This window comes from Cyprinodon tularosa, unplaced genomic scaffold, assembly GCF_016077235.1.
Source record: "Cyprinodon tularosa strain WSP-4 unplaced genomic scaffold, ASM1607723v1 ctg647, whole genome shotgun sequence".
In the NCBI taxonomy this organism is placed as follows: Eukaryota; Metazoa; Chordata; class Actinopteri; order Cyprinodontiformes; family Cyprinodontidae; genus Cyprinodon; species Cyprinodon tularosa.
In genome coordinates this window covers 56,135-72,277 of record NW_024039393.1, presented here as the reverse complement: position 1 = coordinate 72,277, position 16,143 = coordinate 56,135, and the positions used below count along the sequence as shown (strand labels likewise).

The 16,143-nt window shown below is 42.0% G+C and overlaps 1 protein-coding gene across 1 annotated transcript in view; it reads right to left on the bottom strand.

Annotated features, from left to right (window-relative positions):
* Positions 1–2,988: 2,988 nt before the first annotated feature.
* slmapa (sarcolemma associated protein a) overlaps positions 2,989–16,143 on the bottom strand; it is a gene marked incomplete at its 5' end in the record, with an annotated part of 66,728 nt that continues 53,573 nt past the window's right edge. The window contains one exon of the mRNA XM_038308748.1: positions 2,989–3,238. Coding sequence (XP_038164676.1) covers positions 3,143–3,238 — 96 coding nt within the window. The remainder of the gene's footprint in view (positions 3,239–16,143) is intronic.

The following is a 16,143-nucleotide window of genomic DNA, read 5'->3' as shown; positions in this document are numbered from 1 at the left end:
ATCTCATTTATGAAGAATCCTATGACATCATTACTGTTTATATTTATCTATGATGACCCACAGTGTGACATTCTTGAGTAGCTTTGCTGCTGTTCAGTCAGTGGCGCCTCCAGAAATGTTTCATAGATGTGGCCACTAAAAATCTTGGGTTGGCACACTGAAACTAACAGCCATCATTTCAAGGTTTGACTCTACTATAGTGGTAAACCTGCCTGTAGAAATCATAAATACTAAGATAAACACCTCATCATATCTTGGTTTATTGTGTGACTTTTGTTACGTCGCTGGTTGTGCATAGTGGGATTTACTAGTGGTTCCTAGAGTTTCTAAAAGTAGAATGGGAGGCAGATCTTTTAGTTCTCAGGCTCCTCTCCTGTGGAACCAACTAACAGTTTTAGTCCGTGAGGCAGACACCCTGTCTACTTTTAAGGCTAGGCTTAAAACTTTCCTTTTTTGATAAAGCTTCTAGTTAGAGTGGCTCAGGTTATCCTCAGCTATCTCTATAGTTCTGCTGCTATAGGCTTAGACTGCTGGAGGACATAGGGACCCCTTTTTCACCATTCTTTTTCCTCATAGTAGGTTTGCCTTGTTGTCTGAGATGGGCCTGTTTTCCAGTGGTCCTCTCTGACTGGCTGGATGTGCTCTCTTCATCCTGACATGGGAACTGGCACAGAGCTCATTTGGCTGCCTGTGTTTCCTGGACGGGGCTGGTTTACAGTTGCCTTTTGTATCTATGCTTCTTTTTCTATGTCTGCTTCCATCTCCTTGCCAGTCGGTCTCAGCAGATGGCCGCTCACACTGAGCCTGGAAGAGGTTTCTTCCTGTTAAAAGGGAATTTTTCCTCCCCACTGTCACTTCAAGCATGCTTAGTGTGAGGGATTGCCTTCCAAGTCAACGAGTCGATGCAATCAACAGGTTTTTCTTAGCTAGAGATCTCAATCTATCAATCTGGCTGCATTATCTGGTTGAATTGTGAAGTGCTTTGAGATGACATGTTGTTAATTGGCGCTTTAAAAGAAAATTGAATTGAATTTAAGTCTAGCCATAAATGTTACAGTACAATAAGTTATAATATAAGGTTTCATGGTTTGTTCTAAGGTGGGTAACCAGCCTAACTGAATATGGATTCCACATAAATGCCCTTTCTTTATACCAATCTGGATCGGTTTGTTCTGGAACAGCCTTGCCCCAGTTTGGGACAAACTTCACCTTTGCTCTTATTTCTTCAGCGTGATTAAATTTACAGACAGCAAAAGCATGACCCTTCCACCACCATGCAGCAGCAAACTTCTTCCCTACGGTCACATCTCTGCTCCAGAGGTTTGTTTCTTCTTTTCAGATGCAGCTTTACAGAATTCCTGCAGAACTTTTTTAAAGAGCTGCTTGGTTTTAAAACTTTTAACCAGCCTGGATTTCCAATGAATCCCACGATAAGGTCAGCTTTAACCCCCCAAAGATTTAAATTCTGTGCAGCGAGATCTGGCATCATTTAAAGCTTGGAGATACTTTGAAGGTGTTTGGACACCTAAACATAAATAAAGTTAAAACACTGCATCAGTCCCTAAGGAGAGAAAAAGAGGAATTGATAAAATGTTGGCGATTAAAGAGGCGACAGGCCGGAGTGGTGAGTCAGCTTTGCTACAACTTTAATCCAAAACATTTCTCTGCATATATTCAATAACATCTTTTTCTCTACAACAGATCTGCCTCTCTTCACTCTAAACAATTCAAACAAAAATAATTCTAGTCGCACATCATTCATTAACCTTTTATTTTACAATTCTCTGAACCTTTAGTGTTTTTCCTCTTTAAACATCAGGAATATTTGTTCGCTGTCTTTTATTATTAGAATCATGTTTTATTTTCGACACTGAGACGAGACAGAAAATACAGACGGTGACAAATGCTGCTGCTGCCCCCCCCACCCCATAAAAGCTCAGAAATGTAAGGTTCTGCTTAGAACATAATTCAAAGGCTCTGAGGCGCCGAGTGTTAAGAGTCGGAGGATGAGATCATCAGCAGATTTTACATCCCGTTTGGGACGGTTTATGGTCTGGAGATAAAAAACAAAGCGATGGGATGAATCAGAACAAGCAGATAAAGGAGGAAAGAGATGAGATGAAGGTTTTAGAGCAGCCGGGGCTCATGGGTCGGGTTAAACTGGCAGGAATACGATTATTGCTTCAAAACAAACCGAGTTCCCTTTTTCAGATCTTCTGTAATCTGCAGCTTCACGGCGTCGGTTCTTCTCAGGTTCCTGCTCCGCGATGAAGAACAAACTCTGAGGAATTCTACTCAGATCTGTGGGACCTTCTGCCCTTAAAAAGCCGATCAGGATTTTCTGTTTGGTTCTGCTGTAGATGAGCAGAACATTTGCTGGTTTGATCATTTTACCTTCAGGATCAAGTTTATCACCGAGGAGAAGCTGATGTCTGTGGAGAGATGTGATCCGACTCTTAACGCCGGCAGCCTCCCGCATGTTTGAGGTCGATTCCTTGGATTTGGTTTGTTACATAAGAGGCACTTAACCCCCCCCTCACCCGCCCCACCACCGAATAACTGAAGGAATCTGAGTTTTAATCATTTGGCTTCAGAGTTTCTTTGCAAACCAAGAGAGGAGATGGAAGCAGAGCAGGACTTCACTTCCCAGCAGCTTCTGGATCTGGTCCGCTACGTGGCGGCGCCCTCAGCCCTCCCGCCTCAGGCCCGCTAGTGTTAGAGGTCGGATCATTGGAGTGAGGAAATAACGTCAGCTGAAGTTTTCTCTATAAATACATGGAAAAGCGAAGAACTGAACAACATGAAGGTGATGAAGATCCTCCTGAGTGCAGCCAGGCTGCGTGAAAGGTTCCCCTCTGCTGCATCAACTCCAGCCTTTTTAAATTTAATAACCAGGAAGCTCAGTGACCCCCCCCCCCCCCCCCCCCCCACCATCACCCAGACAGAGCAGAGAATAAAAATGACAAAACTCCCAAAAAATAAACCAGGAAGTCCAGCAGGAACCGCGACCGTTCCCACTACAATATGTACAAACAGGCTTTTTACAAATAAGAGAGCCGCCATCCTCGCCTCAGGCGGAGCCGCCATCCTCGCCTCAGGCGGAGCCGCCATCCTCGCCTCAGGCGGAGCCGCCATCCTCGCCTCAGGCGGAGCCGCTCTTAGGCAGGTTGGGGTAGAGGAAAGCTGCTGTCACGGCGACCATCGCTGCGATGACCGGCATCCAGGGGCTCCAGCCGCTCTGTCCAATACAAAAAGAAAATAAAGAATTAAGGAAGTCGGGTTAGTCTGCAGAACCAGGGAGAACCAAGCAGAACCGGGGAGACCCCAGTTTCCTGCAGGAAAGGAAAGGAAGGAGAGAAGGAAAAGATGAAGCAGGGAAAATGAGTCCAAAAGATGATGGCGTTCTTTTGGGTCAGCTCTGAGCCCACAAACAAAACTAGAACCAGCAGCAGCTTTCTAGTTGAGGTTTGGACGGATCCTCAGCTTTTAGCATCCAGGGAGGCAATCAGGATGCACAGCTGAACCAGTCCGGATCGCCCTCACTCCACCGCCTTACCTCTCTGGTTCTCTCCTCCCTGGGTTCCCTGTCGTGACCTTTGACCTCCTAAATCAGGTCTGTTCTGGCTGAGGATGAGCTCTAAGCTTCCTGCCTTGACATTAGGCTAAAATTGGCAGCCATCTTTAATGGTTTTAAACTGTTCATGTCGAGCTGGAGACGGGTGGGCCCAGAAGAACTGACTGGTTTCTCCCAGACAGGATTTGGGTCTGAGCAGAACTTTGGAGTCGGTTAGAAAGCAGCTTCGGCTCGGATGAGCTCTACTTTTATCTCCATCTTTGTTACACAGACCCGCAGGGTTAACAGTAATCCAACCACTTTAGGTCATCGTATTTAAATCATCATCCTCAGACCAGTTCAGACATAAAGACTTATCTGTAGGGTATTTATGCCACTAGATGGCCACAGTGAGCATGAAGCTGTGAGGAAATTAATCATTTTCATCAATCTGACCCTGACCATTGAATCCTGCGGAAGAGGATTAAGGCCACTGGAAAAAAAAAAGTTAACTGATTTTTAAATTTTATTTAAGTTTAATATGGGAAAAAAAATCAGAATTCTGACTGAATTCTGACAATAAAAAAAAGTCAGATTAAAGCCTGAATTCTGCGATTAAAGTCTGAATTCTGAGATTAAAGTCAAAATTCTGAGGAAAAAGTCAGAATTCTGAGATTAAAGTCAAAATTCTGAGATTAAAGTCAAAATTCTGTGGAAAAAGTCAGAATTCTGAGATTAAAGTCTGAATTCTGAGAAAAAAAGTCAGAATTCTGAGATTAAAGTCAAAATTCTGAGGAAAAAGTCAGAATTCTGAGATTAAAGTCAAAATTCTGTGAAAAAAGTCAGAATTCTGAGATTAAAGTCTGAATTCTGCGATTAAAGTCAAAATTCTGAGGAAAAAGTCAGAATTCTGAGATTAAAGTCAAAATTCTGAGATTAAAGTCAAAATTCTGTGGAAAAAGTCAGAATTCTGAGATTAAAGTCTGAATTCTGAGAAAAAAAGTCAGAATTCTGAGATTAAAGTCAAAATTCTGAGGAAAAAGTCAGAATTCTGAGATTAAAGTCAAAATTCTGTGGAAAAAGTCAGAATTCTGAGATTAAAGTCTGAATTCTGCGATTAAAGTCAAAATTCTGAGGAAAAAGTCAGAATTCTGAGATTAAAGTCAAAATTCTGAGATTAAAGTCAAAATTCTGTGGAAAAAGTCAGAATTCTGAGATTAAAGTCTGAATTCTGCGATTAAAGTCTGAATTCTGAGAAAAAAAGTCAGAATTCTGAGATTAAAGTCTGAATTCTGCAATTAAAGTCAAAATTCTGAGGAAAAAGTCAGAATTCTGCAATTAAAGTCTGAATTCTGAGAAAAAAAGTCAGAATTCTGAGATTAAAGTCAAAATTCTGAGGAAAAAGTCAGAATTCTGAGATTAAAGTCAAAATTCTGAGATTAAAGTCAAAATTCTGTGGAAAAAGTCAGAATTCTGAGATTAAAGTCTGAATTCTGCGATTAAAGTCTGAATTCTGCGATTAAAGTCTGAATTCTGAGAAAAAAAGTCAGAATTCTGAGATTAAAGTCTGAATTCTGCAATTAAAGTCTGAATTCTGCGATTAAAGTCTGAATTCTGAGAAAAAAAGTCAGAATTCTGAGATTAAAGTCAAAATTCTGTGGAAAAAGTCAGAATTCTGAGATTAAAGTCTGAATTCTGCGATTAAAGTCAAAATTCTGAGGAAAAAGTCAGAATTCTGAGATTAAAGTCAAAATTCTGAGATTAAAGTCAAAATTCTGTGGAAAAAGTCAGAATTCTGAGATTAAAGTCTGAATTCTGCGATTAAAGTCTGAATTCTGAGAAAAAAAGTCAGAATTCTGAGATTAAAGTCTGAATTCTGCAATTAAAGTCAAAATTCTGAGGAAAAAGTCAGAATTCTGCAATTAAAGTCTGAATTCTGAGAAAAAAAGTCAGAATTCTGAGATTAAAGTCAAAATTCTGAGGAAAAAGTCAGAATTCTGAGGTTAAAGTAAAAATTCTGAGATTAAAGTCAAAATTCTGTGGAAAAAGTCAGAATTCTGAGATTAAAGTCTGAATTCTGCGATTAAAGTCTGAATTCTGAGAAAAAAAGTCAGAATTCTGAGATTAAAGTCTGAATTCTGCAATTAAAGTCAAAATTCTGAGGAAAAAGTCAGAATTCTGCAATTAAAGTCTGAATTCTGAGAAAAAAAGTCAGAATTCTGAGATTAAAGTCAAAATTCTGAGGAAAAAGTCAGAATTCTGAGGTTAAAGTAAAAATTCTGAGATTAAAGTCAAAATTCTGTGGAAAAAGTCAGAATTCTGAGATTAAAGTCTGAATTCTGCGATTAAAGTCTGAATTCTGCGATTAAAGTCTGAATTCTGAGAAAAAAAGTCAGAATTCTGAGATTAAAGTCTGAATTCTGCAATTAAAGTCTGAATTCTGCGATTAAAGTCTGAATTCTGAGAAAAAAAGTCAGAATTCTGAGATTAAAGTCTGAATTCTGCGATTAAAGTCTGAATTCTGCTATTAAAGTCTGAATTCTGAGAAAAAAAAGTCAGAATTCTGAGATTAAAGTCAAAATTCTGAGGAAAAAGTCAGAATTCTGAGATTAAAGTCTGAATTCTGCGATTAAAGTCTGAATTCTGCGATTAAAGTCTGAATTCTGAGAAAAAAGTCAGAATTCTGAGATTAAAGTCAAAATTCTGAGGAAAAAGTCAGAATTCTGAGATTAAAGTCTGAATTCTGCGATTAAAGTCTGAATTCTGCGATTAAAGTCTGAATTCTGAGAAAAAAAGTCAGAATTCTGAGATTAAAGTCAAAATTCTGTGGAAAAAGTCAGAATTCTGAGATTAAAGTCTGAATTCTGCGATTAAAGTCTGAATTCTGCGATTAAAGTCTGAATTCTGAGAAAAAAAGTCAGAATTCTGAGATTAAAGTCTGAATTCTGCAATTAAAGTCTGAATTCTGCGATTAAAGTCTGAATTCTGAGAAAAAAAGTCAGAATTCTGAGATTAAAGTCTGAATTCTGCGATTAAAGTCAAAATTCTGAGGAAAAAGTCAGAATTCTGAGATTAAAGTCAAAATTCTGTGGAAAAAGTCAGAATTCTGAGATTAAAGTCTGAATTCTGCGATTAAAGTCTGAATTCTGAGAAAAAAAGTCAGAATTCTGAGATTAAAGTCTGAATTCTGCAATTAAAGTCAAAATTCTGAGGAAAAAGTCAGAATTCTGCAATTAAAGTCTGAATTCTGAGAAAAAAAGTCAGAATTCTGAGATTAAAGTCAAAATTCTGAGGAAAAAGTCAGAATTCTGAGGTTAAAGTAAAAATTCTGAGATTAAAGTCAAAATTCTGTGGAAAAAGTCAGAATTCTGAGATTAAAGTCTGAATTCTGCGATTAAAGTCTGAATTCTGCGATTAAAGTCTGAATTCTGAGAAAAAAAGTCAGAATTCTGAGATTAAAGTCTGAATTCTGCAATTAAAGTCTGAATTCTGCGATTAAAGTCTGAATTCTGAGAAAAAAAGTCAGAATTCTGAGATTAAAGTCTGAATTCTGCGATTAAAGTCTGAATTCTGCGATTAAAGTCTGAATTCTGAGAAAAAAAAGTCAGAATTCTGAGATTAAAGTCAAAATTCTGAGGAAAAAGTCAGAATTCTGAGATTAAAGTCTGAATTCTGCGATTAAAGTCTGAATTCTGCGATTAAAGTCTGAATTCTGAGAAAAAAGTCAGAATTCTGAGATTAAAGTCAAAATTCTGAGGAAAAAGTCAGAATTCTGAGATTAAAGTCTGAATTCTGCGATTAAAGTCTGAATTCTGCGATTAAAGTCAAAATTCTGAGAAAAAAAGTCAGAATTCTGAGATTAAAGTCAAAATTCTGAGGAAAAAGTCAGAATTCTGAGATTAAAGTCAAAATTCTGAGATTAAAGTCAAAATTCTGTGGAAAAAGTCAGAATTCTGAGATTAAAGTCTGAATTCTGCGATTAAAGTCTGAATTCTGCGATTAAAGTCTGAATTCTGAGAAAAAAAGTCAGAATTCTGAGATTAAAGTCTGAATTCTGCAATTAAAGTCTGAATTCTGCGATTAAAGTCTGAATTCTGAGAAAAAAAGTCAGAATTCTGAGATTAAAGTCTGAATTCTGAGAAAAAAAGTCAGAATTCTGAGATTAAAGTCAAAATTCTGAGGAAAAAGTCAGAATTCTGAGATTAAAGTCAAAATTCTGAGATTAAAGTCAAAATTCTGTGGAAAAAGTCAGAATTCTGAGATTAAAGTCTGAATTCTGCGATTAAAGTCTGAATTCTGCGATTAAAGTCTGAATTCTGAGAAAAAAAGTCAGAATTCTGAGATTAAAGTCTGAATTCTGAGATTAAAGTCTGAATTCTGCAATTAAAGTCTGAATTCTGCAATTAAAGTCTGAATTCTGCGATTAAAGTCTGAATTCTGAGAAAAAAAGTCAGAATTCTGAGATTAAAGTCTGAATTCTGCGATTAAAGTCTGAATTCTGCGATCAAAGTCTGAATTCTGAGAAAAAAAAGTCAGAATTCTGAGATTAAAGTCAAAATTCTGAGGAAAAAGTCAGAATTCTGAGATTAAAGTCTGAATTCTGCGATTAAAGTCTGAATTCTGCGATTAAAGTCTGAATTCTGAGAAAAAAGTCAGAATTCTGAGATTAAAGTCAAAATTCTGAGGAAAAAGACAGAATTCTGAGATTAAAGTCTGAATTCTGCGATTAAAGTCTGAATTCTGCGATTAAAGTCTGAATTCTGCGATTAAAGTCTGAATTCTGAGATTAAAGTCTGAATTCTGCGATTAAAGTCTGAATTCTGCGATTAAAGTCTGAATTCTGAGATTAAAGTCAAAATTCTGAGGAAAAAGTCAGAATTCTGAGATTAAAGTCTGAATTCTGAGATTAAAGTCTGAATTCTGAGAAAAAAAAGTCAAAATTCTGAGATAAAAAGTGAGAATTCTGAGAAAAAGTCAAAATTCTGAGATAAAAAGTGAGAATTCTGAGAAAAAAAAGTCAGAATTTTGACTTTTTTCCAATACTAAACAGAAATAATTTTTTTAAATCAGAAAACCTTTTTTTTTTTCCCAGTGGCCCTAGTCCTCTTCCGTAGAATCTGATCCAAAAACATCCGGCTTTTTTATTTTAATTGGATTAAAATAGTTAATCGATATTGATGAACCTGACCGTTGAATTTAGAGAAAATTGGTCACTGGGAGTCAGAGTGGGCAATATGGCAGAAATGTAACAGCACAATTTTTATATTCTCAAATCCTGATTTTGGTTTCATCGCGATCTGACGTGTATTTTTGAGAATAATTTGGTAAGTCTCTGGTCAGCACAGTTTCTGTGTTAAGAACTTTCAAAGCTGTGGTCGGCCATCTTTAATAAAACCACAGGATAAGAATTCCCTGCTGCCTCTTCCTGCCATCTCTCATACGGAGTTAATAATAATAATAATAATGAATTTTATTTATCATGCACTTTACATTTGATTTCAAATCTCAAAGTGCTACAAAACAAGTTTAAAAGACCATAACATTAAAAACAGAGTAAAAAGACAGTCATTAAAATCAATACATTAAAAGGCATACGTAGCCTATTAAAGAAAATCTAAAATCAACAATTGTAGGAATTTCTAAAAAGGAAAGTTTTTAGTCCTTTCTTAAAACAATTCACCGTCTGTGGGGCCCTAAGGTGGTCTGGGAGGGCATTCCACAGACGGGGAGCTGCGGCTTCGAAGGCCCTGTCGCCCATTGTTTTTAGCCGTGTCCTGGGTGGGGCCAGACGGTGCTGTTGGCCTGACCGGGTCCGGGAAGAGGTGTGTGGTGTGAGCAGTTCAGTGAGATACATGGGGGCCGCACCGTGCACACAGTGATGGGTGTGCAGAAGAATCTTGTACTCTATACGGGCGTGAATGGGCAGCCAGTGTAAAGTGTGAAGGATGGGAGTGATGTGCTGGTGTTTCCTCACCCTCATCAGGACCCTGGCAGCGCTGTTCTGTACATACTGGAGCTTCTGAAGGCTCCTGCCAGAGATCCCGACGAGGAGAGCGTTGCAGTAATCCAGCCTGGAGGAGACGAAGGCGTGGACGAGCTTCTCTGCAGCAGGGAGGGATAGGGAGGGATGGAGTTTAGAGATATTACGGAGGTGAAAGAAGGACGTTTTGCAGATGGAGGTGACATGATTGTCAAAGGAGAGGTGGGGGTCAAGCTTGACCCCAAGGCTTGTAACAGAGGGAGAGAGGGGAATGGTATGACCACAGAATGAAACAGAGGTGAGAGGAGAGGAACGGAGTTGATGAGGAGTACCAGTTTGGATGGCCTCTGTTTTTGAGGCATTAAGCTGCAGGAAGTTTTGACTCATCCACGCCTTTATATCCTCCAGGCAGGAGCTGAGGCGGGTGACAGAGTTGGCGGGGGAGCTGGGAGGAGTCATTTTAATGTAAAGTTGTGTGTCGTCAGCATAGCAATGGAAGTTGACCCCATGCCTGCCGACGACACAACTAAGGGGGAGCATGTAGATGGTGAACAGGGTAGGGCCGAGCACGGAGCCCTGGGGGACCCCACAGGTGACAGTGTGAGGTCTGGATTTTGCCTCCCCCAGGGCCACGTACTCGGTCCTGTCAGTGAGGTAGGAGTGAAACCAGTGGAGGGCAGTGCCAGAGAGACCAATGAAATGCTGGAGGCGGTGGAGGAGGATGTGGTATCTACTGTGTCAAACGCAGCAGACAGGTCAAGAAGAATGAGGAGGGACGTGAAACCGGAATCAGAGGCCATCAGCAGATCGCTGGTGACTCTGATGAGAGCTGTTTCTGTGCTGTGGGAGGGGCGAAAACCAGATTGGAATTTTTCATACAGATTATTGCATTTAAGGTGGTTGTGGAGCTGGGTGGAAACAACTTTTTCTAGGAGTTTGGAGATGAATGGGAGGTTTGAAATGGGTCTGTAGTTTGACAGAGGTTCAGGGTCCAAGGTGGGTTTTTTTAGGAGGGGTGTGTTTAAGTGTTTAAAGAGGGGTTTAAGTTAGTTTATCAAACGCCAGCACTAACGTTGCCTCTTTGGGTCCAGCGATGCTGCCGGTGTTCTGTCAACTCAGCAGGCCACGTCAGACCAGCATACCCTTAGTAACACGTATTATACATAGTTTCCTCTGACTCCACTCTCCTTAAAGCCAATCATGCCATTTTATTTCCCGGATCAGTCAGGTTTTTGTCATAGTTTAGTGCATAAAACAACAAAAAAAAGTCCTTCACTGGGTCCACCACACACATAAAAACCCCAAAAAACATTGTATGTTCGTTCAACGAGGATCTTATTAAAAAATGATCAGCATTTCTTCACACAAAATTAAATTATTATAGGGAGCGGATTCTACAACTCAGTTGACAGGATATGAGATGTATTTGGTTTTAGTTTTTTAATATGAGCGAGATGCAGATCATTTCATTTTTATTTATTTATTTTTAAAGTAGATAATTACGGAGGAGAATTAGGGCCACTGAAAAAAAAAATAAAGTTGACTGATTTTTATATTTTCTTTCAGTTTAATATGGGAAAAAAGCCAGAATTCCGACTTTTTTCTCAGAATTCCGACATTTTCTCCGAATTCCGACTTTTTTTCTCAATATTCCGAAAGAATTCCAACTTTTTTTGCCTCAGAATTCCGACAATTTCGACTTTTTTCTCAGAATTCCGAGAGAATTTTGACTTTCTTCTCAGAATTCCGAGATAATTCCGACTCTTTCTCAGAATACCGACTTAAATCAGATTTCCGACTTTAATCTCAGATTTCCGACTATAATCTCAGATTTCCGACTATAATCTCAGATTTCCAACTTTACGTGCCCGAGGGATTCCCTCATTAATGGAGAAGCAGAAGGTCATTAAAACGAGAGCTAGTCTCTAAAACAGACATGGCTACGGCTTGATGCTAACATGTTTGTTAGCTGTCAGAATTCTGAGAAAAAAGTCAGAATTCTGTTAAACTGAAATAAAATTTAAAAATCAGTTAACTTTTTTTCAGTGGCCCTAATCCTCTTCCGTATATAATTAATTCCATGGGGGAAAAGGAATTAATTCAGGGTTAGGATTCACTTGATAACTAACTGACACAATCTGAAGCCATTCCATGGGCCTGATAGCTGCTAATAACTAGCATGTGTATTACTAAGTGTATGCTGGCCTGACGCGGTGTGCTGAGCTGACAGAACACTGTCAACCCTGCTCATCATGTTCTCATATGACATGCGAAGCTTGTCTAAGCAAACTTTGTAAATGACTGTTTGGGGAACAGCCAAAGCAGTTCCACGTTCAGCCCTCAGCCATAAATCGACATGCAGCTACAGACGAGGATGCAGCTGGACGGTGCATCACCAGATATTCACTACTGTCGGTCAGGTCGATTACGTAGTACGTCTGGTGCATTGGTGGATCAGCATAGAACTGCAATATATAGAGGGTGACCTAAATGGTCTCCCTTTGGCAGATGGTCTACATGTTGTAATGAAGACAGCTGGTCGCCGTCATGTGACCCATGGGAGCTTAGATCCATGCACCACAGCAAAGGGGCCGTCCTCAGCTTTGTTGCTGAATAAATAAGGAGTGAGGAGAATCTGCTGCATGTTTGACACATTCAAATCATTTCAGGACCGGGAGAAACCTCCTTCAAACCAAAACCAGGGTTTCCTCCCCTAACCAAAGGCCAGTCTGCGGCGCTGACGTGGGAACCAGCTGGTACCAAACATCAAGATATCTGCTGGAAATCCATCACATTTTCCTGAGAGAACTACTGTCCTGTTGAGGATCTTCTATAGAACCACGGATCCTGTTCAGATCGGGTCCATCAGCACCTCTAGTTCAGGTCCTCTATAAACTCAAGTCTGAACAAGATTTCATTTTATTTCCAGTCATCTGTTCAAACAGATGTGCAGCTGCTGAGAACGACCTAAGGGCCGTAATGAAACGAATCATGTCATGATCAGGACTGCAGGTGAAAAAGAAGAAAGGATTTAAGAATAAAGCAGAAAAAAAGGATCCAAAGACTTGAGGCAGAAGACGGAAACCTTGGTTCACATGATTCCAACTAGCAAAGGACACAGAAGTACAGCGAGGAGGACAAAGACTGTCCGTCCGCAGCTACAAGAGAGTTAAGGTTCAAAGAAAGAAATGAGTATGAAACCAAACAATCTTCAAACACAGCTGAACGGCATGAAAAAAAAACCGAATAAAGACATGCATGGAATGAGGAGGCTGTTAGTATACGACGACACGACAGTCAGAGGAGCTGATTCAAAGTGATCCCAGAGTTCAGACTAAACCGTTAAAGCTGCTGTCAGTCAGCAGCTTTAACGCCAACAAACTAAAAACCTTTGGTCTGACTCTCCTGCCAAAGTCAGACCAGGTGACAACATGGTGGACGGACATGTGACCGGATGACAGCAGCCATAGTGAAAAACCGTCTGACTGGAGGTGGGATCACTTTAAATAAACGGCTGATGCATGCTGGGAGTCTGTCGCCGTGTGGCCTGGAAGCTGACTGACATGCGGTTAGTGCAGATGATGAAGATGACGGTTAGTGCAGACGATGAAGATGACGGTTAGTGCAGACGATGAAGATGACGGTTAGTGCAGACGATGAAGATGACGGTTAGTGCAGACGATGAAGATGACGGTTAGTGCAGACGATGAAGATGACGGTTAGTGCAGACGATGAAGATGACGGTTAGTGCAGACGATGAAGATGACGGTTAGTGCAGACGATGAAGATGACGGTTAGTGCAGACGATGAAGATGACGGTTAGTGCAGACGATGAAGATGACGGTTAGTGCAGATGATGAAGATGACGGTTAGTGCAGATGATGAAGATGACGGTTAGTGCAGACGATGAAGATGACGGTTAGTGCAGACGATGAAGATGACGGTTAGTTCAGACGATGAAGATGACGGTTAGGGTCAGGAGGTGAAGTTAGAGTCCAGCTGATCTGAATTCAGGCTTTGGTTCTCCAGCAGGACAAGCGGAAAAGATGGAACCAACTTTAAGGCAGGAAGTTTAAGAAGCTCAGGGGAACGTCCGTCCCTCTAAAGGAGAACGTCCGTCCCTCTAAAGGAGAACGTCCGTCCCTCTAAAGGAGAACGTCCGTCCCTCTAAAGGAGAACGTCCCTCCCTCTAAAGGAGAACGTCCGTCCCTCTAAAGGAGAACGTCCGTCCCTCTAAAGGAGAACGTCCCTCCCTCTAAAGGAGAACGTCCGTCCCTCTAAAGGAGAACGTCCGTCCCTCTAAAGGAGAACGTCCGTCCCTCTAAAGGAGAACGTCCCTCCCTCTAAAGGAGAACGTCCCTCCCTCTAAAGGAGAACGTCCCTCTGTCCCTCTAAAGGAGAACGTCCGTCCCTCTAAAGGAGAACGTCCGTCCCTCTGTCCCTCTAAAGGAGAACCTCTATCCCTCTAAAGGAGAACGTCCATCCCTCTAAAGGAGAACGTCCGTCCCTCTAAAGGAGAACGTCCGTCCCTCTAAAGGAGAACGTCCCTCCCTCTAAAGGAGAACGTCCCTCCCTCTAAAGGAGAACGTCCGTCCCTCTAAAGGAGAACGTCCGTCCCTCTAAAGGAGAACGTCCCTCCCTCTAAAGGAGAACGTCCGTCCCTCTAAAGGAGAACGTCCCTCCCTCTAAAGGAGAACGTCCCTCCCTCTAAAGGAGAACGTCCCTCCCTCTAAAGGAGAACGTCCGTCCCTCTAAAGGAGAACGTCCCTCCCTCTAAAGGAGAACGTCCCTCCCTCTAAAGGAGAACGTCCCTCCCTCTAAAGGAGAACGTCCGTCCCTCTAAAGGAGAACGTCCGTCCCTCTAAAGGAGAACGTCCGTCCCTCTAAAGGAGAACGTCCCTCCCTCTAAAGGAGAACGTCCGTCCCTCTAAAGGAGAACGTCCGTCCCTCTAAAGGAGAACGTCCGTCCCTCTAAAGGAGAACGTCCCTCCCTCTAAAGGAGAACGTCCCTCCCTCTAAAGGAGAACGTCCCTCTGTCCCTCTAAAGGAGAACGTCCGTCCCTCTGTCCCTCTAAAGGAGAACCTCTATCCCTCTAAAGGAGAACGTCCGTCCCTCTAAAGGAGAACGTCCGTCCCTCTAAAGGAGAACGTCCGTCCCTCTAAAGGAGAACGTCCGTCCCTCTAAAGGAGAACGTCCATCCCTCTAAAGGAGAACGTCCGTCCCTCTAAAGGAAAACGTCCGTCCCTCTAAAGGAGAACGTCCGTCCCTCTAAAGGAGAACGTCCGTCCCTCTAAAGGAGAACGTCCGTCCCTCTAAAGGAGAACGTCCGTCCCTCTAAAGGAGAACGTCCATCCCTCTAAAGGAGAACGTCCGTCCCTCTAAAGGAGAACGTCCGTCCCTCTAAAGGAGAACGTCCGTCCCTCTAAAGGAGAACGTCCGTCCCTCTAAAGGAGAACGTCCATCCCTCTAAAGGAGAACGTCCGTCCCTCTAAAGGAGAACGTCCCTCCCTCTAAAGGAGAACGTCCCTCCCTCTAAAGGAGAACGTCCCTCCCTCTAAAGGAGAACGTCCGTCCCTCTAAAGGAGAACGTCCATCCCTCTAAAGGAGAACGTCCATCCCTCTAAAGGAGAACGTCCATCCCTCTAAAGGAGAACGTCCATCCCTCTAAAGGAGAACGTCCGTCCCTCTAAAGGAGAACGTCCCTCCCTCTAAAGGAGAACGTCCCTCCCTCTAAAGGAGAACGTCCCTCCCTCTAAAGGAGAACGTCCGTCCCTCTAAAGGAGAACGTCCATCCCTCTAAAGGAGAACGTCCATCCCTCTAAAGGAGAACGTCCATCCCTCTAAAGGAGAACGTCCATCCCTCTAAAGGAGAACGTCCGTCCCTCTAAAGGAGAACCTCTATCCCTCTAAAGGAGAACGTCCGTCCCTCTAAAGGAGAACGTCCGTCCCTCTAAAGGAGAACGTCCATCCCTCTAAAGGAGAACCTCTATCCCTCTAAAGGAGAACGTCCGTCCCTCTAAAGGAGAACGTCCGTCCCTCTAAAGGAGAACGTCCATCCCTCTAAAGGAGAACGTCCGTCCCTCTAAAGGAGAACCTCTATCCCTCTAAAGGAGAACGTCCATCCCTCTAAAGGAGAACGTCCATCCCTCTAAAGGAGAACGTCCGTCCCTCTAAAGGAGAACGTCCATCCCTCTAAAGGAGAACGTCCGTCCCTCTAAAGGAGAACCTCTATCCCTCTAAAGGAGAACGTCCGTCCCTCTAAAGGAGAACGTCCGTCCCTCTAAAGGAGAACGTCCATCCCTCTAAAGGAGAACGTCCGTCCCTCTAAAGGAGAACCTCTATCCCTCTAAAGGAGAACGTCCATCCCTCTAAAGGAGAACGTCCATCCCTCTAAAGGAGAACGTCCGTCCCTCTAAAGGAGAACGTCCGTCCCTCTAAAGGAGAACGTCCATCCCTCTAAAGGAGAACGTCCGTCCCTCTAAAGGAGAACCTCTATCCCTCTAAAGGAGAACGTCCATCCCTCTAAAGGAGAACGTCCATCCCTCTAAAGGGGAACGTCCCTCCCTGGGCCAAACACAAGCTGGACCCTTAACCGAATGTGGATCAGAA